At 43.6% G+C, this 26,210-nt stretch overlaps 3 protein-coding genes across 3 annotated transcripts in view; 2 read left to right on the top strand and 1 right to left on the bottom strand.

The window, feature by feature from the left end:
* The window catches only part of LOC109466857 (zinc transporter ZIP12-like), an 11,184-nt gene extending 10,889 nt beyond the window's left edge, over window positions 1-295 (bottom strand). Inside the window, exon 1 of the mRNA XM_019764717.1 lies at window positions 179-295. The gene's annotated coding sequence lies outside the window, so the exon portion shown is untranslated. The remainder of the gene's footprint in view (window positions 1-178) is intronic.
* Window positions 296-3,311: 3,016 nt separating this feature from the next.
* LOC109466766 (tolloid-like protein 2) lies at window positions 3,312-13,902 on the top strand. Its single transcript, XM_019764589.1, has 13 exons — window positions 3,312-3,434; window positions 4,389-4,505; window positions 4,945-5,061; window positions 5,479-5,650; window positions 6,376-6,569; window positions 7,264-7,367; window positions 7,854-7,974; window positions 8,458-8,581; window positions 10,741-10,986; window positions 11,546-11,739; window positions 12,591-12,694; window positions 13,021-13,141; window positions 13,695-13,902. Exons 1-13 carry the CDS (start codon window positions 3,389-3,391, stop codon window positions 13,820-13,822), a joined length of 1,788 nt encoding a protein of 595 aa, XP_019620148.1. The 5' UTR covers window positions 3,312-3,388; the 3' UTR covers window positions 13,823-13,902.
* A 2,758-nt stretch (window positions 13,903-16,660) lies between these two features.
* On the top strand, window positions 16,661-25,765 carry LOC109466576 (deleted in malignant brain tumors 1 protein-like). The gene is made up of 13 exons (XM_019764307.1): window positions 16,661-16,704; window positions 17,115-17,308; window positions 17,902-18,005; window positions 18,573-18,693; window positions 19,327-19,441; window positions 20,719-20,789; window positions 21,361-21,477; window positions 21,884-22,187; window positions 22,701-22,894; window positions 23,469-23,572; window positions 24,397-24,517; window positions 25,021-25,170; window positions 25,670-25,765. The coding sequence occupies exons 1-12, from the start codon at window positions 16,661-16,663 to the stop codon at window positions 25,146-25,148; spliced, it is 1,617 nt and encodes a 538-aa protein (XP_019619866.1). The 3' UTR covers window positions 25,149-25,170; window positions 25,670-25,765.
* The last annotated feature ends 445 nt before the right edge of the window (window positions 25,766-26,210 follow it).

Raw genomic sequence — 26,210 nt, 5'->3', positions numbered from 1 at the left:
GATCTCACCCCCACTGGAGGGCGAAATCGCTGGGGGGGGGGCGAGATCGCTGTGACACCGGTGCTTTCTACAGCTTAGTAGCTTCCTGTTGATCAGTTGTGAACTTTTGAACATACGCCATGTTTCTACAGTATACATTGACATCATGAGAAACAAGAAATCAAAGGGTTATACTCACAGGTCGAGGCGGTAGCTTGCAACTGACGCACGGTCTTGTGTAAAGTGGTAGATACGTCGGCAAGAACACAGGACTGGCTCTTTAAAGTTAACATTTAACTTCGCTACCTGCTGTGTCAATAAGTACCCATGGTAGGCTGGCACGGTTTACTCACGACATAGATAACCACCATACTATAAACCTGCCCGGTAACCGAGGAGGTCGCGTCAGGTGTGAAAAGTTCAGCGGACATTGTCCCCGGTAACTCCGGCATCCTGGTCCCACCGACGTCTGTTTGAACTTCTCCGGCTTTTTATCACGCACAAGCTTTTGTGTAAACCTAGCCTCCTCTTGTCTTGAGATACGTATCATTCTGTAAACGAGACTAGGCTAATTACCTTATGTTGGCCAAGCTTGTTGTAAACGTACTGTAAGTAAAACATAATTTCCAAGCAGATCCCAGGGTGAAAAAAGACAGTATCAAATTGGCCAGGCAATAAAAAAAAAAGCCAATATCCAATGCGCCACTCCCTCTCTGGCCAATGGATACTGCCTACCCAGCTTTATACTGTCTCTTTTGCCACCCTGGGATCTGCTTGGAGATTAATACAATGACAGTCTGATGCCGAAAACCCTAGCAGTTTTGAACTTAATTCATAGGATATTAAAACTGCATTACTTACAGTACGTTTACAACAGGCTTGGTCAACATAACTAGTCTAGTCTCGTTTACAGATACGCATCTAAAAATGTTTATATATATATAGATTGAATTGCGTTTGAATTTTCTATGAGTACGGTACGTGGTGAGTGATTGCACAACTGTGTGGCCCAAGGGCCTCAGAACCGGAGATGGGCGCCACCCTAACTAAATAACCTCTGCAAATGCCTCCATAAAAACGTGGTACGTGATGAGTGATTGCACAACTTTGTGGCCCAAGGGTGTACAGTTGTTCCTCCATACAAAAGCATGGGAGCATGGGAGTTGAACACACACCACTGCATGGGAGTTGAACACACACCACTACCAGTGGACTGGCCCCCAGTGATTATAGTGATTGCACAACTGTGTGGCCCAAGGGTGTCAGAACCGGAGATGGGCGCCTGCCCTAACTAAATAACCTCTGCAAATACCTCAATTAAAAACGCGGTACGTGCTGTTTAACACGCACGCACAGGTTCGAATCCCTAGCAGGCCGCAATATTTATGGCTGGCGAAAGATCGCTTTAATAATTCTACAAAACGCAGTATCAAAACTCCCACATCCCCGGAGGCCTGCACAGGAGGCTAGTCGTCAAGTGCCTTTCCCAAGGGCTCGTACAATATTGCGACCTGCTAGGGATTCGAACCCTTGGGCCACACAGTTGTGCAATCACTATAATCACAGGGGGGTAGTCCACTGGTAGTGGTGTGTACCGCGTTTTTATGGAGGTATTTGCAGAGGTTATTAAGTTAGGGCGGCGCCCATCTCCGACGCCCCTGGGCCACACAGTTGTGCAATCACTCAGCACGTACCGCGTTTTTATGGAGGTATTTGCAGGGGTTATTTAGTTAGGGCGGCGCCCATCTCCGGTTCTGACACCCTTGGGCCACACAGTTGTGCAATCACTTAGCACGTACCGTGTTTTTAATGGAGGTATTTGCAGAAGTTATTTAGTTAGGGCGGCGCCCATCTCCGGTTCTTAGGCCCTTGGGCCACACAGTTGTGCAATCACTCAGCAAGCACCGCGTTTTTATGCAGGTATTTGCAGAGGTTATTTAGTTAGGGCGGTGCCCATCTCCGGTTCTGAGGCCCTTGGGCCACACAGTTGTGCAATCACTACAATCACTGGGGGGTAGTCCACTGGTAATGGTGTGTTCAACTCCCATACTCTTTCCCAAAGGCTGAGTGCTAAGCAGAGAAAGCAGTGTGTACTAGTCTTTGGTATGACTCGACCGGGGATCGAACTCACGACCTACCGAATGCAAGGCGAGCACTGTATAGCCTGGTGCCCAGCCTTGTTAGCTCTAGTCCGCTCCCCGCCTGCTGAAATCGTTTGAATGGTAACGGCGCCCAGTCTTGTTGGCGGGGAGCGGATCTTGGGGAGCGGACTAAAGCTAAGAAGGCTGGACACCAGGCTAAGCACTCTACCCCCTTGGCCATTGCACCGGTATTTGCAGAGGACCTGTCCGTAATTCCGGCACTACCTCCGTTCTATATGATAACCTGACCCGAAGGTTGGGGTGCACACGTCACGTATGGTGCTCTGACGTCACGGCCAATAGAACCGTTCAAGTATAAGCATTCATGTTGAAGGGGGTACTCTCCAAGCAGAGGTTTTGGGGGAAGATCGTTACCTTTCTATGTATGTCCCGTTATTCTGTCGTTGGTGGGGGTAGCGATTAGCCATCCTGTTTGTATGCCAGAGCTTCCATATTCGCTGCCTAATAAATATTTCTTAGGGAGCGAGTATGGGAGCCCCGGCATACAAATAGGATGGTACCCAGGCTAGGTAGCGACAGAAAAAATGGGGCATATATACAAAGGTAACGATCTTCCCCAACCTCTGCTTGGAGAGTAGAAGGGGAAGCAAAGCTTGCTAGGATATCCGGCGATTATGCTGGTCCAGTATTCACCACCTGACTCACACTCACAACCTACCCCCAATTTTGTTCCCGAACACTAGCCGACCAGGTTCTGCTGACGTTCGGGGCAGTCTGACCGGATTTAGTCCACGCCTACATTTCTATACAAATCGAATAAAATTAGAGTTAAATTTGACTCAAATTTGACTGTTAAACACGCCGGACTTACTCCCGACCACCGGCCTACCACGGGCGAACCTCCCGTCCAAACCCGAACGTTTAAAACATTTGAAACATTCGGCTGGTGTAGCCGAACATATATATAATAGCCGACTTCGCTGAACACCAGCCAACCACGACCGACCTTGCTCCCGACCTACTCCTAACCATGGTTGGGGGGAGTTCGGCTAGTGTTCGGGGGGCTCATATTCAACTATGCGGAACAGGGGCTTTAGCTCTTTACATTGATAGCTGCACGGGTAGGGGGATGTCACACAGGAAAAGCAACATTTGCATTTCGGTTGGCATCCGTACCAGTGTCCGTACCAGTGTTTGCACTCCCCTATCAAACAGCATGAGCTATCTTGCCGCACAGGTGTGAGTATAAATACAGTTACCAACGTCACGCTGCCTTGACTTAATTTCTGAAGACAGAGGTGGACAAGATGAAGACTTTTGCGCTGGTGTTGCTTTGTTTAGGAGCCGCGGTCGGTAAGTGAAACTCTACATTCTATAATCGGAGACTTTTGATCCAACTATGGATTTGTTCATTACTAACATGTTTACCTTTTTTGGGATTGAATAAAGTGATATTTATTACAGAGAAGATTACCTAGAGCCTTATGGACTGTAGCTATACGTTCTGAAATATCGCAAATCTGTTGTACTATTCTGGCAGTGCCGACAGTTTTAGACAACCCATTCATACATTCGAAGTAGTTTCTTTTCAAAACCATGCATGGGTCAAGAAATCTACATTTCTATTAAATATACATTCTTTACACACAACTTAAAGCATATTACGTAAAGGCTGCATTTCTTCACTTGTATGTACCTTTACGTAAGCTGTAAGTTATGTTTAAAGAGAGGATTGTGGGGTCGCGTGGCGTAGCGGCAAAGTGCTCGACTCGAAACCAAGAGGTCCCGGGTTCGAGTCCAGACATGCCACCGATCTTGTGTCCTTGGGAAATGCACTTTACACGACTTTCCTCACTTTGCTCAGGTGAAAATGAGCATTGTATTATCCCCTGTGTTGGTGGCGGCATTAATACAATTAAAAAAAAACTTCAGTGTGTCCCCACCACGTCTTGTGATTACATGTTGAAAAAAAATTTACGGCTCTCAGTGGCCAATATGAGATGTTGTCACATCGGCGCACCAAATCCGTAAGATGTTTTTGGCACCCTGAAAGACAGATTAGCCGAAGAGGCTCGGTGGGCGTCACTCCACCGTATAGGTGGGGAGGTCGTGTAAAGTGCCTTTCCCAAGGGCACAACGTCGGGCCACGGTGAGTACCGAACCCGGGACCTCTAGGTTCCGAGTCCAACGCTCTAACCGTTGCGCCACCGACGCCACTATTACTATTACTAATTACATGTTGGATTATAAGAAAAAAAAGATAGAATTTCGTGCAATGAAACTCACAGTCGTATGACACCGTTCCAGCCCAGCAGTGCACCAATGACCAGTTTTCGTGCGCCAATGGCGGCTGTATCCCCGACAACTGGATCTGTGACGGCGACAACGACTGTGGGGACATGAGCGACGAACAGAACTGCGCCAGTGAGTAGAGTCTCATTTCTCTTACATAGTATAGTACATAACATAACTGGAAAGGTATAAAAGTGAGAACTTCATGAACCTGTGTAATTTTAGTCTAATAAGCTAAGTGAGCGTGGCTCAAGATGTCGTCATTGTTACGTCATAAAAATTTGCATAAATCATTGGCTTCCACTAAGGTACTTACAAAAAATGTTAATGGTCATGCATAACTTTAACCAATATTGTCAAGATGTCCCCCAAAGTCCTGAGACGCACTCCCACATTACCTTGAAGAAGCCCATGGGGCGAAAAGGGTCGTGACAGGCTGAATAAAGTTCTAAACGGGAACTATTACTAAACTATTATCAAACTGTTACAATTCCGTCAGGCAACAAAAAGTACTAAAAATACTAACTATAGACTGCCACGGACAATCTAAGGCTTGTTGACGTTTCCACAGATGGGGCATGTAACGGAGGGGAGTTTGAGTGCGCCAACAGCCACTGTATCGACGCCGACTGGATCTGTGACGGAGACAACGACTGTGGAGACATGAGCGACGAACTCAACTGCAATGGTCAGTCAAGTCAAGTCAATCCAATTCAATTCAATTTTATTAAAATCAATCAACATGGCAGGAGTACATTATAATCCTGAATTGTGTCCTACCTTTGAACAAAACGTATGTCTCAATGTTGATATGTTAAAAAAGAATTAGATAACAACCCACTGCCCCTACTGCCTTAAGAAAGTCTAACTACCTACCTTTACATTTACTTAATATCTTTTTACAAAAAAAAAACAACAATACTGTACACAGAAATTTCGACACCCTATACATATGGGGAGGACTAAATGTTAATGGAACTATTTGTTATACAGATGGATAGCTTGAAGGAAGGATGAAGGAATGAGTTCTAAGTCTCTTTACGGTCTGTTAGTACTGTGACAGTTGAGTTATTTCTTAAGGTTCACTCTATTTGTGTTTGTGTAGGCGGCACTGCGCTGACGACCTGCGGCGGGTTCCTGAACGAGACCAGCGGCAGCATCAGCCCTCCGTATGACGACAACATGGACTGTATCTGGACCATCGCCGCTCCTGCCGGCTGGTTCATCGAGCTGGAGTTCACCGCCTTTGACCTGGAGTCTGGCGGATCGTCTTGTAGGTGAGTCGAACGGCTTGGCAAGAGAGCCTGCAGTACCAAGGGCCTGTACTGTGGAACAGTCTCGCTGCTGATCAGCGGCAGCTGACAACGTCTGCATCTAAAAACAGACTGTAAAGGACTGCAGACTGTAGGACTGAACCTGGCAAATGAATGAACTGAATGTGCCCATACTGTGACTGCTTTGTTCATGTACATGTTTGTAACATTATTTATATATTGCTGTGTTCAACTTGTATTTTTATGAATGTACTAGTATGTTTTAATGTGTGCCCATGGCCAGGGATACTTGAAAAACAGATCAATGGATCTGAGGCATGCCCTGGTAACATAGATAAACTTGAAACTTGAAAGATAGCATTACCTCTTCTTAAATCTTTTCCATGATGGCCGATTGCTTCGTACGCGCGACCTTAATGTAACTTACAATTGACGTAAGCATTAGGACAGCGGTGGTTTTGTCAGTTGTTCATATTGTGAAGAAGATTGTAGGTCCGGACACAAATATTGAGTCTTTTTTTGAGGTTGAATCAATCTTAACTCATTATCAGAGAATAAAGATTGCTTCAACCACAAGGAATATACTTACCCGTCTCTATATTAATGTTCTCTTGTTTCTGACCATGGTCTATCATGTTAGACTTAAACATGCATCATGTGTCCTAAACTCATGGCATGTACATGAAGTGTGTCCAACTCTTGCTGACCATAAGTAATTTGAATTTCAGCTATGACTACGTTGCTATTTACGACGGCCCTGACACCAGCTCTGAGCTGATCGGTAAGTACTGCGGAAGCGGCATCCCGGCCCCGACCCACTCTCACGGCAACGTCATAACCGTCAGGTTCGTCACGGACAGGAGCGTCACGGAGACGGGCTTCACGCTGGTCTACACTACTACTGACCAGCACCCCATCCACCGTGAGTTTGCAACAGTTTGATAGTCGACCTTAAACACTCTTCTTCTTCATTCTTCCTCTATGAGGTGCAGCTAGTGAAGTTTTGTATCCAGTACAGTCTGTCATTCATTGCAGACAGAAGTTCCGATCTTTGCAGACCAGTTTCAGACTCAATGAGATTCTTAAGAGTTGTGATTGGACGACCAATCCTCCTTTTCGCATCCGCAAATGGTCAATGAACAGATGAAGAAGGATATTAAGTTATTCGCTGTAATCTTTAGTCACCGCAATTGACAGCGTCAAGGTTAAGGAAGGAAAGTGATCTAGATCCAGTTCTAGCTCACATTGGTCGTAAGGAAGAAGACAGACGCTATTACAGTATCATATTGTACCGGAGAAGTCTCCTAGATTTCGACAAGCAGAATGAACAGTAGACCACGGTTTAATGTCCCGTCCTAAGGATTGCGTCCATTTGCAGCAGCGTACATGTTGGGTGAGCACTGGAATTCAAACTCGCAACCTCTTAGTCCAGAGGCAGGGTCGCTATCCACTGGACTACACAAGCTACTTTTTAGTTAGTTCCTGACCATGCATTTGCCGCTATACTCTGATCCGTATGTATCTTTTGCCTGTAAAACCACATGGATCTGGTCTCTCTGATAGAACAAGAACAATTCGGGTCGACGTTACTTACAGTATATTAATGTCTTCTCTAGCCTCTGGCTGTGGTGGTCCTGAGTCGCTGACTGACCCAACCGGTACCTTCACCAGCATGAACTACCCCAACAACTACGACAACAACGCCCGGTGCCAGTGGGAGGTGAGCCGGAAACCTGTGGCGATGTTGCTGTCGTGTTAGTCTCCACCACCAGACTCCTTTTGCAGGCTGAATGAATGGTAGAAATCGGCCTAAAAAGGTGTAATTGTCCAGGGGGGTTGGCCAGCCATAGAAGGCCAAATGTCCATGAGGGCAAGACTTTCCACTTTTAGGTCGATTTCTACTATTACTTCAACATAAAAAGGCGTGTGGCGTAATGGTTTGTTTGTGTTTGCCCAAGAATTAAGAGGTTCAAACCCTTGACACGAATTTCTTACGGCCTGGAACTCATGAGATTTAGTACGTACATGTATTATTACGAATTCAGGAAGAAGAATATTTCTTTTGGGATTAGATCTAGAAAGCCATTGGCAACTTATCAGTGTTAAATTAAAGAAGAACGTGATTTTGTTTGTACTGATCCGAAAGCTAGTAGTGACCCTTTAGTGGCGGTCCTCTGACCACGTTTCTTTTCTGGCTACTTTATAGATCGAGGTGGCGGCTGGAATGAGGATTAATCTGATCTTCACCGCGTTTGACCTGGAACCAGAGAGACTCTGTCCTGACTACAACGACTACCTGGAGGTTTTCGAGAACGACGTTTCTCTGGGTAATATCATATACTTTTGAACTTAACTCGAATGAAGAAGCATAGCAGATGTATATAGTGCTATTATGATAATAGTAACAATATATTTTCATACTTAATTCAAATCAATCAGTACTATCATCATTCCAGTACACCCTGTCCCTCATGGCGGACACTAGAGCAGTCCCTGCGAGACCAGTGTCTCTCTCTAACATTGACAAAAGTGTAATATGTGGTCGTCCCACTCTACATCTCCCAGTGGCAAGTTAAGCCACTGTATTAGTCTACCAGCTAGTTCGTTACTACGAACAAAATACCCTGGCCAGGGCAAGCCTACGTCGTCGCACTACAGACGAAATGAGGTCGGGGACTATGGTGGCATCCAGTATCAGCCTCCTCCACTACCTCCTGTCTCTGGCCCTGTGAGAGCACTCTGCCAGTGACATGCATGTTTTGATACATTGTCCACTAAATGTGTCCTTTGTATCCCCAATATTTTGTCAGGTCGCCATTGCGGCAACACAAATCTTCCCCCGATCACTTCCACCGGCAACACGCTGAAGGTGGTGTTCTACACTGACTCCAGCACCACGGCTACCGGCTTTTCAGCGCAGTACTCAACCATCCCGTGAGCAACACCGAAGGACGCACGCGAAGGTGTTTCTCTCACATTTGCTTCATCAGGACAAGGGGGGTGAAGCTAATGAATGAATCATAGTGATTTGATTTATTTCCATTGGAATGATTTTACTGAAGACTGCTGAAAAGTGACATCGGGGTATGTGTTTAAAGTTTAAACTTTTGAAAAGAATTCTTCTCACCTAGAGCTTTCGACGGTCGACAAGTCACTCTGGTCTTCCTCAGTAGACTGTCCCACTGGAGCTAGATATGCAGGACTCACTCCACAAAAAGTGAGAATTGGCAATAGCGATTGATGCACACTTAAAAAAAAAACTATAATGGTGCCTAAAGTAAACACTACCAGACATTGCCTGGTATTCTTTCTTATCTTCATCATTAGTAAATCTTACTTTTATTGTTGCGTAAAAAGACTTACCCCACTCTTGCCATTCCAGGGGACGTGGTACGTGAAGCTGTATGAAGGATCACACACATGTGGATGACGACGACATTGGTGTACAGTTATCGAATAAAGTAGTGCCATTAAAGATGTTGACAGACGTTGGTGAATGTTTGCTTTGTTGACTACAGAAATAAAGTCGGTCGTAGTGGAGGAAAATCGAAGTTAGTGTTTCCATTGCCAGGATTCAAACTTAAAGCCCTAAAAAGCTGTTAAGCAATGTCTTGATAGTGGCTCTGTAAACCGCAGTAATGTGACGAAGGCTTACATTTGTACTTTCTACCAGACTCCTACGCTCAAATAGAAGAGAGAAAATTAGAAGAAATTGTCCGAGTAGACCGACTGATATATATTCATATACATATGCAAGAGGAGTACACTACAAACATCATGTAGTCTATTTGGACAATTTTTACTATTTTTCAGCTAGAGTCAGTTAGAGTGTGGTAACGTTAAGAATTATAACATGCACATTACATTAGGCATGAGTACACAATATACGCATATTCTATTTGCATTGGTATCTGTGAAGGCTCGCGATGTTTAACAGTGCAGGGAAAAACTAACTAAGGTGCAGGCTGTGTGACGTAAGCGTCCGGCCCGGAGGTTTGCACTGCCGGGCAAACAAGACGTACTATTTGTGCGCGCCAGGATGGATATAAGGTACAGATATCGCCCTCACACCGCCTAGATTTCCTCGGAAACTGAGCTGTGCGCCATGAAGACTTTCGCGCTGGTATTGCTCTGTTTGGGAGCCGCGGCGGGTAAGTTTTTTTCTTTCCCCTGTTTCTAAAGTCTACAGCTATAGCACCTGTAACTCTAGAAGGAAAATTTAGCCCTTTACTAGTGAAAAATGCACTAGCAACCCTCTGACTCATTTTGCACTAGTAAGAGAATTTATTTATTTAATCTCTTACCAGTGAAAAATGAGCCAGAAGCCCTGTAACTCATTTTTCACTAGTAAGAGAATTTATTTAACCTCTTACTAGTCAAAAATGAGCTAGCAACCCTCCAACTCATTTTCACTATTAAGATAATGTATTTATTTAATCTCTTGCTCTTACATTCGTTTTAGGCCGATTTCTACTATTTATTCCGCCTGCAAAGGAGTCTGGTGGAGACTAAGCTAATCGAGTCCACCATTGTCCTTGCCAGTGTCACTGACGAAAGGCAGTGGATGCTCTGAAACGTCTGAACGTTTCCAAAGTCATATCCAGTTGCTTGAGTAACTGTGTTTTGGCGTATCTTATTACTTGGATGTCTAACCTTTACCGACGTAGTCCGCCATTCTTCCAGCTCAGATCTGCACTGTCAACCAGTTCCAGTGCGCCAGCGGCCAGTGCATCCCCCTGCTCTGGAAGTGTGACGACTTCAACGACTGTAATGACGGCAGTGACGAGGTGAACTGCAATGGTAAATTTGGTCTCCGTTTACTAATTTTGGAAGTATATTGATCAAGTGAATTAGACTATATTCGCAGTGCTCTGAAAGCTGTGTTGGTAAATTTCATAGTGAAGTTAACGTTTGATACTTCAGATCAATAAAACAACAGTAAAAAAAAATTGATGAGCTATCTTTACTGTGTTGATCTAAAGTTCACTATGTTCAGAATGTACGATCTCTGACTACTTTTCTGCATGCCCAGGTGATGGCCAGTGCACAGGAGCCCAGTTCCAGTGCCCGAATGGCGGCTGCATAGACAACAGTTGGGTCTGTGACGGCGACAACGACTGCGGCGACTTTAGTGACGAGCAGAACTGCGGTGGCGGAGGTACAGGAGGGGCCACACAGCTGGATGTGTGCGGAGGCGTCCTGAACGACACCACCGGAACCATCAGCCCTACGTATGACGACAACATGGACTGTATCTGGACCATCGCCGCTCCGGCCGGCTGGTTCATCGAGCTGGATTTTACAGCCTTTGATCTGGAGTCTGGCGGGTCGTCCTGCAGGTATTTCTTTTAGCAACTTTTAGAACGCCGATCTGGCCCTACATCAGCCAGCACTAGGTGTAGAGATCTGAAACAAGTAAATGGTTTGGGATAGCACATCCCAATAAAGGAATCTGGAAGTTAAAGCTATCTCTCCTACAAACCTGTTACTGTAGAAAGTAGAGCACCAGATTACAGTCATGAAAAACCAGTCTGTGTGAGATTCTTTATTTGAGTAGTTGAACTCTACACTGTGTTTTATCATATTAGCTTATCTGAGATTATTTTGGAAGATGATGGCATTAGATGGCAGAGTGGTGGCCCTATGTAAAACTTGCATTATGTGTCCCAGACTCACCCTGTTCAGAATCTACAACTTGTAGTTGAAATAAGTTTGATTCTTGCTAATGACAAATAACATAATTTCCAGCTATGACTATGATGCCGTGTACGACAGTTCCGACACCTCCGCGCCACTTAAAACTTGATGACAAAGCTACAACTTGTAAACTTTCAAGTACACATATAGTACCACCTTCTTGTTAGCTGGATCTCTGACAATTTCTTCTGTAATTTTCAGCTATGATTATGTTGCTATTTACGACGGAGCCGACACCTCCGCGCCGCTGGTCGGCAAGTTCTGCGGGAGCGAAATCCCGGCTCCGATGCACTCCCACACCAACGTCATGACCGTCCGGTTCGTCACTGATAGGAGCGTCACGGAGACCGGGTTCACGCTGGTCTATACAACTACAGACACGCATCCCGTACACCGTGAGTTTGTAGCCTGTTCTCTTCCTATCGCCACCAAGCAGATCATGATCATACGGTGGCAAGGCAGTATCCGCTGGTCAGAGGAGTGCCCATTAGCTTCGATGGCTATAATGGACACTCTTCTGGCCAATGGATACTGCCTTGCCACCGTATGATGTGCTTGGAGATTATTCTCTGCCTCATAGTATCTATCAGGCCACAACTAGTAAAATTCATCTGCACGCGCATTGATTTTCAGCTGATTTAGAAAAAGCACTACTATGGTGACAATAGAATTGATTGTAGTTGTAGTGATACTGCTCTTCAGCTACCTATCGGCTAAATGATGGGACTGTACATCGTATTTATAGATTTCATGATCGAAGGCTTTTGATTCAACTACCACGCTCCTAGAATATAAGTCTTGTTGGCTATGATACCATGTTTAATTACTTCAATTCTTGTTGCAACGTTTTTGGTCTCCATTTTGAAAATGTTTTTTTGTCCATCTCGATTTTTTCGTGCTCGAGTCTCTGCAGCTTTTGGAGTCTGCAAAAGATGTCATCCATAAAATGTACTTGCTGTCGCCTTGACCAATTGGTATTCTGATGACTAAGACATATGGAGTTCATGATGCCGTAAGGGGGGTCAATGTAGTTCTGATGCAAAGTATGGGAATGCATCTATAGCAGCAACACCTGTGCTGTGCAATGTGAACCAGTCAGAATTACCCTGAGGAAGGTGGCAGACGGTCACCGAAACGTCGGCTGTGAATAAAACACTTGGTTGTGTAAAAAGAGTCTCTTTACTCAGTAACTTACCAACCTTGATGAAACTATTCACGGAGTTCTGATACAAGTTTTGTTCCTCAGCTTCTGGCTGTGGAGGTCCCGAACTGCTGACTGATCCAACCGGCAGCTTCACCAGCATGAACTACCCCAACAACTACGACAACAACGCGCAGTGCCAGTGGGAGGTAGGCAACAATATTTTGAATTTTAATGTGATAAAAATGCCAGGGCTATTGTTCAGTGTTATTTGAATCTTTATTTCTTTTCCAACACTTAACACAATACGTGGTTGACGACACACTCACTGACAGATATTTTTTTTCAATTTATTTTAATCCCACCACTAATGCAGAGGACAACGGACAATACCCATTGTCGTGTTAAGTGCCTTTCCCAAGGGCACAAAATCGGGCCTTGAAATCGGACCTCTTATCTATACGGCACACGACCCCACTTTTGAAAGATTGTAAATGAAAACATCTGTGACTTTGTGATTATTTTTTCGTCGTAGATCGAGACTGAGGTGGGAAAGAGGATTCACCTGAGTTTCCCCGCCTTCGATCTGGAACCAGCGAGACTCTGTCCAACCACCAACGACTACGTGGAGATCTTCGAGAACGACGTTTCCCTAGGTAACATTCAACGAAAGCCTATCTTTCAGCACACATGAAAGCTTACGTAAAGGTACACATACATGTAAGTGAAGAAATGCAGCCTTTACGCATGCTTTAAGGAATAGAATTTGTGCAGTGTAACATTCAACAAGCTAGCGCCAAAAATGGGTGGGGGGGGGGTGAACTTTCTCGTATCTCTTAAATACATTTGTCTACTTTGTACGTGTGGCTTTCCTTTTGGAGGTATTGTTTTCGGTGTACTTGCTTGTGTGTGTGTGTATGTTTGCTTGTGTGTCCGTATTTGACGGCATTTGATGCAGTACCGCAGATTGACAGGAAGGTCTGCCCACATAGTCAATAGATATAGGGATACCTACTTAAGGCTTGCCACACAGCCAAGTTAGGTTCATGCAATTCCGGCCTTTCAGCTGGCTAAGTTTTTGTCAAGGCCAGGTGTAGGACGTCAGACCATCATGTCATACCAGATTGTGCCAATACTAGATTCACAAAAACTCTAGATACCTACCGGAGGTTTGAAATCCCAATTTCTTTTCTTTTATTTCTCTGTCAGGTCGCCATTGCGGCAACATCCATCTGCCCCCGATCACTTCCACCGGCAACACGCTGAAGGTGGTGTTCAAAACTGACTCCAGCACCACAGCTACCGGCTTTGAGGCACAGTACACAACACACAACTGAGCAGCGCCGGCGGAAGTCCACACAACTTTGGTTCGCAATCATATCTGAGTTCCCAATAAAGTTGTTGAAGTACTCTCAGACTGATGAATATCAGTGTCTTTATTTTCCACTCAAAATATGTGTTGCCGATGTGCGTTGCACATACGTCGATGAAGGTTAGACATCCAGGTAATAAGATACGCCAAAAATCAGTTACTCAAGCAACTGGATATGATTTTGGAAATGCGTTTTACATAGCACATGTGTGTGTGTAGAGGTGAAAGAGACCTCTATCGCCATGCACCAATCGTCGGATTAGATCAGTCTTTGACAATACCATATAGAGCAGAGTGAATGTCACAAAGATTTCTGTCATTAGCAATGTTCATGTTCATGTTCATGTTGTTGGTAAGATTTGGGAACTGAGGTAACGATCAAACATCACATAATATCTTCACTGCCTCTTTCTGTGAGAGGCTCTATATCTGCTGTAATCTTCCGAATGAATGAGTGAATGAATGAATTTTTATTTACGTGTCTTGCGACTTTTGTCGCCAAGCCCATATGGGACCATATGGGCTTATAAGACATCAAAACATAAACATGAACATAGAAATCATATAAACATAAATCCGCTGTAATCTCACATTTCTGTCACGACTGTAGTCTGGCTAGCTGCAAATTTGAAACTATTCTGATCGGAAGGGATTTTCTCAGGGCATGTCGGCCCTCTGTTGTGCCGAATATCCGGGCTGTTCCATGTGTAGGCCCTGGCAACAGCCTGGACTCCAGGTCAATATTTGCCAGTGTTTCAGCTAGGTCTTCATGAGTTCATGTACTATCCTTGGACGCTCTCAATATTGACATAGAACACAAAGAGGACATTGCCAATGACCGAACAAACAGGAGGTTCACACTGTCCGGGTAGCTACAATCAGGAGACGCCAGACTGATGCACTGCGCAGAAGAGAAGCGCACCCGGAGAAAAGAACAGTATTAAATAATGTATGTTACTGTTTGAATTCCTGGTGGCACAGAGCAATGCTCGCCGTCCCAGTTCCAATGTACCAGTGGGAACTGCATACCAGACAGCTGGGTCTGTGACGGTGATAACGACTGTGGCGACATGAGCGACGAACTCAACTGCAACGGTTGGAAAGCACTGTTATCTCGTTTTTTTAGATTATGATTAGTATTATCCTTTCTATTTCTTTTTCTGATAAATGTGGTACATTTTCAATAACACCCAAAACAACACATTAACTATGAGATCAACAGATTATTTCAAGCAGTTGCCGCAATAGTAGGACAATTTATTGTCCAGTGCATTCAAAGAAGTCAAACCCCATAATCAAAATAGTAGCGAGCGTACCTTTAGTATAAGTTGAGCAAAGAGTAGTCGTATATCTCATTTTGCTTTACTTTACTTTCTTGCACTGTACAAGCAATTAACATTTGGGCGTGATTTTGCAAATAAAGGTGCAACTTTCAAACAAATTTTATTGTACAATCAGCCTTGCAGTCCTTCAGGGCTGAATTGCATTGATTTTACAGTCATATACTAATAAACAATGTGATTGATGTAACTATAAACAGCGTTGAAACGACATTATAGTTAATTATTAACATCTGTCGTTTACATAGAGTTTTACGTATTACACAAATGACAATGTTCTTGGGATGAACGCGTTATAAAATCATAAAGTTGATTCTGTTGTACTTCCCCCATAGGTGGGCCGGTGTCGTGTGGTGGGTTGTTGACCGACACCACCGGAAGCATCAGTCCTTCATACAACAACGACATGGACTGTGTCTGGACTATCAGAGCGCCCCAGGGCAGCTATATCGAGCTGGAGTTCACAGCCTTTGACGTGGAGGCTGGAGGGCCGTCCTGCGCGTGAGGCGATTTATCTGATTGTTTAAAGTTAAAACGTTTGGTCCAACAGAAAGAAATTATCTCACCTAGAGTTTTCGACCAGTCACTCTGGTCTTCCTCAGTAGACTGACCCAGTGAGACTTGTCACGTGGCTTCTCTGAAGTGTGGGTCAGTCAATTGAAGAAGATCGGATCGCCGGAGTAACCGGTTAAAAGCTGAGAATTCTTTGTGTTGGAACAAAGTTTTGAACTTATATGACTGGTTTATTTATTTCCACACAAATACAAATACAAATACAATACCATAGCAGCCCTTCGGCTGAATTGTGGTTATTGTTTACATTTAAACAATATAAAATCAGCTATAACGATTCAATACAACAATGTTAAACAATATAAAATCAGCTATAACGATTCAATACGTATACAACCATGACTTACACAATGAACATGTCAACTATCATTTAGTAACTTTACAATGAAAGGTAAAGTACTGTTCTTAAATCTCGATGTTCTGCAGCTAAATTGACTGATTTGATTTTTGGACCTGAGTTCTCTGCCATGTACAATTGCACGTGTAGGCGGTAACTAACTGGAGAAAGTAGGGGATCTTGATAAAGACACTGCAAACTTCTTACAGGGTAGGACTCGTCTCTGGTACAGAGAGGTAAGGGACAGCTGGCCTAGGGCTGCATCATAGTTGACGTAGTTCTTACCCAATACAATTCTACATGTTCGCCTTTGCACAGACTCTATGTGTCTAGACTGAACAGAGGTGATGCCTGGGTGCCACACGGGGCAAGCGTACTCTAGTAGTGGTCTTACAAAACCGCAGAAAACTAGAATTAGGTCATTATCACCAAGTCCATACTTCTTTAGCACTCGCACCAGGTAAAGTCTACGGTTGGCTTTGCTCACCATGGAGTTTACATGGGCGGACCACTTGAGATCTGATTGAAGTGTTACACCTAGTACTTTCGCAACATGGACAACTTCCAATACAGACGGCCCCACAGACAACTGTGGAGGTGGGGGTGGTTCTCTCATAAAACATACTACCATTACTTTGCACTTAGATGGATTAAGTTCCATATGATTAGACTCTGTCCAGTGAACTAGGCTATCAATGTCTCTTTGGATTGTGGAGGGAAGACTGTTGTGCCTGGACTCAGCCAATGACATGTCATCTACGTATTTCCAGCCTTCAGTAGATGTTTCCTCTGCTGGTACCGCGTCGTTGATTAGTGCCAAGAATACCAGAGGTCCCAACTTTGTTCCCAACTTAAAACACGTACGTGTCTTGTATATCCCAATTCATTGATACACACCACTAATGCCAGCTATACAGATACAGAACAAAAGTATAGGTCGAAGCCTGTGTACTCGTAGCTGTACGTAAACTACATACACGTCGTACTGATCACGTTTTTTTTTTCAGCTATGACTACGTTGCGGTGTACGACGGTCCCGACACCTCGGCGCCGCTGATGGGTAAGTTCTGCGGCAGCACCATCCCGGCCCCGATGCATTCCCACGGCAATGCCTTAACCGTCAGATTCGTCACCGACAACAGCGTCACTGAGACGGGCTTCAGACTTGTATATACAACTACAGACCAGCCGCCAGTGCACCGTAAGTCTACCTTTGGCAGATGGCTCATTCAGTCGATACACCAAACTTTTCTTTATTTCAAAGCTGTTTCAGTGACAAATGGATTTTGTAATAGCTGGCAGTAAACGTAGCACAAAGTATCGTGTCTTGTTTACACGGTTCATGATGTCAAATGTAAGAATCTTATTTTTTTTGGCGCGCCTGTTTTTTCCCTATCGCCAGCTCTATCGCATTATATTTGAAGACTGAGGAGGATGGAAGGAAGGAAGGTCTCCCGTGCTCTTGCCCGAGCGTAGGGTGGTGCCCATCTCCATTTCTCAGGCCTTGGGCGACACACAATTGTGCAATGCAGGGGGCTAGTCCGCTAGTAGTGCTGTGTGTTTGACCTTCCCACACTCTTTTTCATATGTGCTGAGTGCTAAGCAGAGAAAGAAGTGTGTACTCGTACCATTTTTAAAGTCTTTGGTATGACCCGGCCGGGGTCTGAACTCACGACCTCCCGGTTACAAAGCGAGCACTCTACCAATTGAGCTATTGCACCGGTTGGTGGATGCCATCCATATAATTTAGTTGCTGTGGCCTTAAGTAGGTGTCCATACGATCTGTCCTCCCAGCGTCTGGCTGTGGCGGTCCCAAGGAGCTGACCGCACCCTTTGGCGAATTCTCCAGCATGAACTTCCCAAACAGCTACGACAACAACGCGCGCTGCCAATGGGAGGTGAGCCGAAAAAATATCCGTTTTCAAAATGAAAATGCAGTGCTTCATATTGAGTAAGCTGATTACAATGGGCTTAATTTCACCACTCGTGTAAAATATCAATGTATGGTATTGACTACTTTGATTCCTCCAACAATGGATGTATTGTTTTTGGTATGTCTGTGTATGTGTCCTAGCCTCTACCAGGCTTGAGGAGGCGGTTGTAAAGAGCAGAAATCGGCCAAAATAGAGAGATAAGCATGCCAAGGGAGTTTGTCCGTTGAGAGAACAGTTCGCCGTTTCCGTGTGTGTCTGTGTTTCCGCATGGCCCTTAGGTCAGGTTGTAATGGTATGGTTGGGTTCAGTCTTTTGAGAAGGAGAAAGTCATTAATTACGTCTGCATCTGGTAGCGCTCACTGGTTTCACTGCTGTTTTTCGTTACATGACCTCCTTGGCAGCTGGTGTTGTTTCCTTAGCTTGCTTGACAATGATGGCGATTGTCAAAAGAAGATTGCACAACATCTAAATATTTCATGGAAGTCTGAGATCTCCGAATTAATGTTCTATAACAGTTGCCTTTCGTTACAGATAACTGTGAGGGCAGGGAAGAGGATCTACCTCGTCTTTCCTGTCTTTGAACTTGAACCAGAGACACTCTGTCCTGGCACCAACGACTATGTGGAAATCTTCGACAACGACGTTTCTCAGGGTACAGGATTTAATTGTTTTACTACAGCCCAGAACCATACAAGCAGGTTATGTTTTTGGTAGCGTTTGTATGGCAATGTGTGTCTGTGTGTATGTAGTTTAGCAAGTACGATAACTCAAGAAGCTGTCATTTGATTGCCATGAAACTTGGTAGATGGGTAGGCCTTGATAAAACCTCAAAATGTGAAGACTTTGAGCTCCCTGGCAGCTTGATATAGTACTGCAACTGAACTTTCGGTTTTGATATCTTATTTGCATTATCAATGAGAAATATACAATTCGTCAGTCGTGTTAATGCTAACATCATTTGGCGAAGTAATAATGTCATGGGACTTACCGAAGGAAAACATATTGTTTTTGCCCGGTTTCTTCCTCTTCTTCTACAAACAAATAAGGTCAATGACCTAAACCAGACGTCTGTCAACATGGTAACTAGTGTTGGGTTACATCGTGTTGCAGTTTCATAGCAGGAGGGATTTAGTCCCCTTTCACCACATACACGTGTATGAATGTGCTCGACTAAGCACAGAGCATACCATATTTGTATTTGTATTTATTATATGCGAAGGTAAACATGCATTTGCAAATGTTACCTTTCTAGTTTAACATAATATTTTGTGTCACCCTTCGCCAGGTCGTTATTGCGGCAACCTTAACCTGCACCTGCCGCCCATCGTGTCCTCGTCCAACACGCTGAAGGTGGTGTTCTACAGCGACGGTCGTACCACCGCCACCGGCTTCGCAGCACAGTACACAACCGTGGACTGATGCAGGGAAGTAGCCTCTAGGGGTCGTGTGGCGTAGCGGCAGAGTGCTCGTCTCGGAACCAAGAGGTCCCGGGTTCGAGTCCTGACATGCCACCGATCTTGTGCCCTTGGGAAAGGCACTTTACACGACTTTCCTCACTTAACTCAAGTGAAAATGAGTATTGTCCTGTCCTGTACTCTGTGTTGGTGGCGGTAATTTGATATAACTCAAGTTATTTGATATAACTTGAGTGTGTCGATGCCATGTTTGGTCATGAAATGTTGGAATATATATATAAAAAAAGTAGCCTCTACCAGGCTTCGAGAGGCGGCCGGAAAGAGTAGAAATCGGTCAAATAGAGAGATAGCATGCCAGGGGAGTTGGTCCGCTCTCTAGCATGGAAGTGTTTGCCTGGACCCTTGCTTATTCATCAGAAAACTCAAATATGCAGCTTTCCATTGAGGTCACGAGGGTAATGGTAGAGGTTACATGAGGTTACAATGGTAAAGGTCATATGATTGAAGTCCTGGCAAACTCACAAGCATATTATACTAATAAATCCATCCTAAAGCATACATGTCATTACTAAATACATTACAATTGAAAATGAAAGTTGCTGTTGTTTGCTGTTGTTTCAGTTATTGCAATAGTCTCTTTAAAGAGTCAGTACGTGTGTATTAGACTGGTCCAGACGATGGGTCCATGGTATTTGAAATTGAGGATAACTCAAGGCATGAGAAAAGGACAAAGTGTATGTTTTACATGTCACTATAAATATGTCAAACGCTATTATGGACAAGTAATGTAATTTTACATGACGTGTAAGAATAGATATGATACTGAATAAAAAATACATGCCGGCAAGTGTATCCTCTGGCTATAGTCGAATATTTTTCCAAAGAATAAAACGGTTCTGACGTGGCAATATAATGTTTGTCCAAGTTTTTTTGCTCTATACAAAAATGTACAGTCATTTTGGTAACCGTGCTGACTCACACTTACACAGTCATGATATCCGTACGATATCCGTACATACATAACACATAATACATATAAACATACACTACGTGTATACATACATGCATGTACTTACATTGTACACGCGCACACTCACACGGGTAGACCACGGAAAGTAACAGGTGCAGCGGTTTTAGTGACGTTTGCGTCCGGATGCACCAATGTTTGCAATCAGGATCAAATAACACGTATGATCTATTTCCGATACAGGTATAAATAAGGTAACGACACTCATAGCACCTTGTTTTTCTCAATAACCGTGAAGAGAGGTCTACATCATGAGGGTCCTTGCTCTGGTGTTTCTGTGTTTCGGAGCCGCCGTTAGTCAGCCAGGTTAGTCTATTATCGAAGTTGTGCAGTTTCTAACATTGTTAAGTTGAATCATGTTATTGTCGAGCGTTTGTCATTTGGTAAGATGTATGTATTCTACTGCAATTTATTTTTTGTCGTTTGAGTGCAACATCAGCACATTTCAAATACTCTTATTAAATGATTGAAACAAATCGGAATGAGGTGACCATTACCAAAAACTGAGCTAATATGAAACATTGCCTTGTTTTGAGAAAATCAATATAGAATTTTGTTATGTAAGAAAAGCGAGTTTGGTACAGCATGGTCCTGTATCAGTTTTTTAATGAATTTGCACAGTCGTTCCATATGGTGTCAAATTTGGTCAATTCAAAATGCTGCAAAACTTTCCGAATGATGCTATTGTACTATTGGACCATTTTAGACTATGTCTTTCTATATCAAAAGGCTATATACATTTCATCCTTTTCTTCAGAGTTAATAACCGTAATTGAATATATAAGACCATTTTATACTATATCTTTCTGCGTTAAAAGACTATTTACTAGTAAGTTTGTTGATAACCGTATTTGAACCGTTACGGTATTTTTTCCAGCTCAATTTTGTTTGAGTAGCGAATTTGAGTGTGACGACGGGGACTGTATCCAGGCCAGCTGGCAATGTGATAATTTCGAAGACTGCTGGGACGGCTCTGATGAGCAAAACTGTGGAGGTAAGTCTACAACTTTTTTTTGTATCGCATAGCCTGAAAACTGCTTTTAATTCTAACACACATCAGTTTTGTACAGTAGGTTAAATCTGCTGGCTAAAGACAGGACTGTAAGGTTTTAAACAGCTGTTGTATCCAGAGCTGTGCTTTATTCCATCCGTGCTCAGACACGGTCTTGGATAGTCTATGCGTATTCATGATTAGATGTTCTTGTTGTAAATCCGTCTTGCGGAGCCTTGCCTGAGCCTACCATAAACCCATTTTGGCATAGCATCAGATAGACAGTTTATATTTTTAGATGGCTGAATTGCGTTGGGACATTACAATTCCCAACGACTAAAAAGGTTCTGTAAAACATTTGCCTATATTAAATACAGTTCTGGATACAAAAGCCTTGAAATTTCCCCAGGTGGCGGGCAGGGCTGCACCTCGGCTCAGTTCCAGTGCCTGAACGGCGGCTGTGTCTCCAGCTCCTGGGTCTGTGACGGCGACAACGACTGCGGCGACATGAGCGACGAGCAGAACTGTAACGGCGGCTCCAACCCTCTGCAGATCCAATGCGGCGGGATTCTGGACGACGTGGCGGGCACCTTCGGTCCCCAGTACTACGACAACAACCAGGACTGCATCTGGACCATCCAGGCCCCCGTCGGACACTTCGTGGAGATGCAGTTCACCGCTTTCGACGTCGAGGAAGGCGGGGCGTCATGCAGGTGACTAGTCCAGCGACATGGCTGAAAAATTGTGCACTTTTGTCTAAAAGCACCAAATTTGACACACATGTATTCTAAGCAAATCTGGATATATAGGCATTTCAGTATCTGCCCAGGAGCGATTTTCTTACTTATTTGGCTATTTTAGACTAAAATGTACATTTTTGGTTTCTGTGCCATGATCACCTGAAGCAATGATTATGAAATCGGGTACTAACGTGCAACTTAGCAATTACAGTGCAAAACTGCATACTAAATGTTGACTACTCTCTATATATTGTTTTTCCTTGAAAAATTCATTTTGTAAACTTTCCAGTACACGTAATACTGCTGGATTGTGATATTACTAGCTTGTTAGCTGGGTCTCTGACCACTAATTTTCAGCTATGACTACGTTGCCGTGTACGATGGTACCGACACCTCCGCACAGCTTGAAGACAAAGCAACAACCTGTTAACTTTGTACACATGTGATACTTTTGCTATCTCTGACCATTTCTTCTGTAATTTCCAGCTATGACTACGTTGCCGTGTATGACGGTCCCGACACCTCCGCGCCGCTGATTGGTAAGTACTGCGGGAACACCATCCCGGCCCCGATCCACTCCCACACCAACGTGCTGACGGTCCGCTGGGTCACGGACAGCAGCGTGACTGATGCCGGCTGGACCGCCGCCTACCTTACCTCAGACGTGCACCCCGTACACCGTGAGTTGGCTCACTCTTCGTCCCAATACTTTGTAAACCTAATGGATCCATCGTAATCGATGATGCTCGACTCAATAGACCGATCCGGATCGAACACATCGAACCCCCGCGATGTTCTATTTCGAACACATGTTCTATTTCGAACACCTCCGTCGAAATAGAACAGGGGGTTCGATGCGTGTTCGATGCGTTTAATGCTCACTGCAGCAGCACCTCTTCTCCCTTAGCCAGAAAAATCAAGCGTAGGCAAGCTTTAAGTGTGGTGAGGTATTACTAGTAGTGTAACTGTGTTATTGTTTTCAACAACGTAAACTAGAATAACGTTAATGCAGAACGGAGTGTTAAACGTGTAAATGTAAGAACAATTCAGAGGGGTGGGGTACAGACTTAGCAACGTTTGGGATTGTGTTCTCGCCGCAAAAGCGCCACCTACATAGGCTACATATAGAGGCGAGAAGCAGAACAAGTCAGAGGCACTGAGGAAGGTGTCTGACAGACATCGAAAGGTCAGTAAGGCGAGAGAACATCCCTGCTTGTGCAGAGTAAAATCCCTATATCCACGTTTTCTTACTAGCGTCTGGCTGCGGTGGACCCGAACTGCTGACTGATCCGACCGGCAACTTCACCAGCATGAACTACCCCAACAACTACGACAACAACGCTCGCTGCAATTGGGAGGTGAGCGTTCTTTCTGACCGAGTATATTTGCATTGATCTTTGTACAGTATCTAGTAGTATATCTGAAAGTATCAGTCTTGAGTAGAATTGTCGTGTTAATGTAAAGACCTTTTGTAATAGCTCTTCTATATTCACCATAGATTTTCCTTTGTATAATAGCAATGTATTTAAAATATGGAAATACTTTCAGCCATTCTGGTAGTTTTTGGTGGTATTATAAACTGTGCACCTCGTCTGGGCTGATTTAATGCCAACCATAAATATGAGATAATTGTACAAACATGTTGAAAAGTGCAGGCAAAATACAACCACACAAAGATTTTTACACTGCCCTTTATATAACCAACAAAGAGTTACCCTACTCAGCAATCTCCAGAATGTGGTAGGCTTTGATTTTGATGTTTTCAATATGCCTGAACAATTGTTATGTGATATATTACTTAGAGGATTACCTGATTTATACTATGATACAAACTGTAATATCTTGCTAACCACTCAAACTTATATTGTTGATACCAAACGGTTTGTACTCGATTGATTTATCATATAGCCTACTAAACATTTCTTTGTACTATTTAACGACCCATCCCAACCATTTGCTGTTCTCTGTTTTTTGTTATGTATTGTAATTGTATTCTATGTTTGGTGGTGAGGCTAAAATTAGCTACAGCTAGAGTACCTCACCACCTTGTCTTGTATTGTCCTTGTTGAATTTGCAAATAAAAAAAAAATATAAAAAGATTTTTCCGTTATTAAATATTTCAATTCTTAATGCAAAAGTGTTATATAAAGCCTCTTTAAAACATCACGATTTCCTTTGACAGATCGAGGTTCAGGCTGGAATGAGGATCAACCTGATCTTCACCCACTTCGACCTGGAAGCAGAAAGACTCTGTCCTGACCACAACGACTACGTGGAGATCTTCCAGAACGACGTTACTCTGGGTAACCGTCTTCTACTTAACAAAACACATCTTATTGTTTTGTTTGTAATTAAGAATTTCAAATGTTTCAACTCAATGGTGCTTGATTTCTCTATTTGTATGTGTCATGTTTTATCAGTAGACCATTATGATTGAATATTTATACTACAAGGCTGGGAAAAACTATTAGAAGATACCGCGTATTCTGTGTCTTTGTCTACTACACGCATACATGTGGTTACATGTTTAAAGTTAAAACTTTTGTTTCAACACAAAGAAGCTTTCGACCGGTCACTCTGGTCTTCTTCGATAGACTGACCAAGTGAGCCTTGTCACGTGGCTTCTCTGGAGTGTGGGTCAGTCAATTGAAGAAGATCAGAGTAACCGGTCGAAAGCTAAGAATTATTTGTGTTGGAACAAAATTCGAACTTAAAACACGGACATGCCTTGTATCTCCCAATTCATTGATGCCAGCTATATACAGATACAGATAAATATGTACCTTTTATCTCCAAATTTTGACAGGTCGCCATTGTGGCAACATCCAGCTGCCCCCGATCACTTCCACCGGCAACACGCTGAAGGTGGTGTTCTACAGTGACTCCATGACCACAGCCTCCGGCTTCTCAGCGCAGTACGTCACCATTCCGTGAGAGACAACACGGAAGCAACATGGTGAGGGCAGCTTTCCTTTTTATCTCTGTTTATTTTTACCGAAGAAAAACACATTGTTTTTGCTCAGTTTCCTCTTCTTCTTCTCCAAACAAATAAGGTCAATGACCTGAACCAGACCTCTGTCACCACGATAACTAGTGTTGGGTTACATGATGTTGCAATTTTATAGCAGGAGGGATTTGAACTCCTGTCACCATATACTATGAATATATATATGAATGTGTTTGAGTTGGAATTAACAGAGCAGACCATATGTGAAGGTAAACATGCATTTGCTTTGCAAATGTTATGTTTCCAGGTAAATGCTCTTTTTTTCTACCTATGTATGTGTCAAATGTTACAGAGATGATGTAGCGTACCTCCATTCCTGTGAGAAGGTACATGATACATGTACAAGAGAAGATATTAAACCGCAATATGAATTCGAACGACATGGAATACGTTCGTATTATTTTAGACTAGACTCTGCTCTGGCAATTTTGTATTTTTGTTCTTGTAGGGACGCCATGACGAGCGAAGCTGTGCCGACTGTTGGATCACAAACGCCTGAACGTGAACAGTATTGGTGCACCGTTCTTGAATAAAGATATTTTAAGTACTTTGGGGAATGTTTTGGTTTTTATTGTGAACTTCACTATCCGTATTCTACACATGTAGTAAAGAAATGAGCAACAACAGTAAATGTAAATGTCGACTTTCACTACGCTAATGTAATTATAATGTATGGTTTAATCCATGTTAATTCGATACTCACAGCTCCTGTGTGTCAGTAGTGTTGGAACCTGTAGCTCCTAGTGTTGAATAATTCAAACTGTACGCGTGCCAAAGACACCACCTTCCATACTACTGGCTATCCCCAGACGTATAAGGACCATACAAGGCTACACAAAAGTGCTTCCCCAAATGTTTCAGATTTAGTCTCAATGCCCATTATATAGGTCTAAATGTACAGGCCTTGAAGATCACAGGTGAGAATGTAAACCATAGTATAACATTATAACATTTTATTAGCTCCATGAAAACGGATTACAAAAAAAAGT

The sequence above is a fragment of the Branchiostoma belcheri genome, unplaced genomic scaffold (genome assembly GCF_001625305.1).
Source record: "Branchiostoma belcheri isolate BF01 breed outbred unplaced genomic scaffold, Haploidv18h27 scaffold17, whole genome shotgun sequence".
Classification (NCBI taxonomy): Eukaryota; Metazoa; Chordata; class Leptocardii; order Amphioxiformes; family Branchiostomatidae; genus Branchiostoma; species Branchiostoma belcheri.
This window is presented reverse-complemented; position numbering and strand designations above follow the sequence as displayed.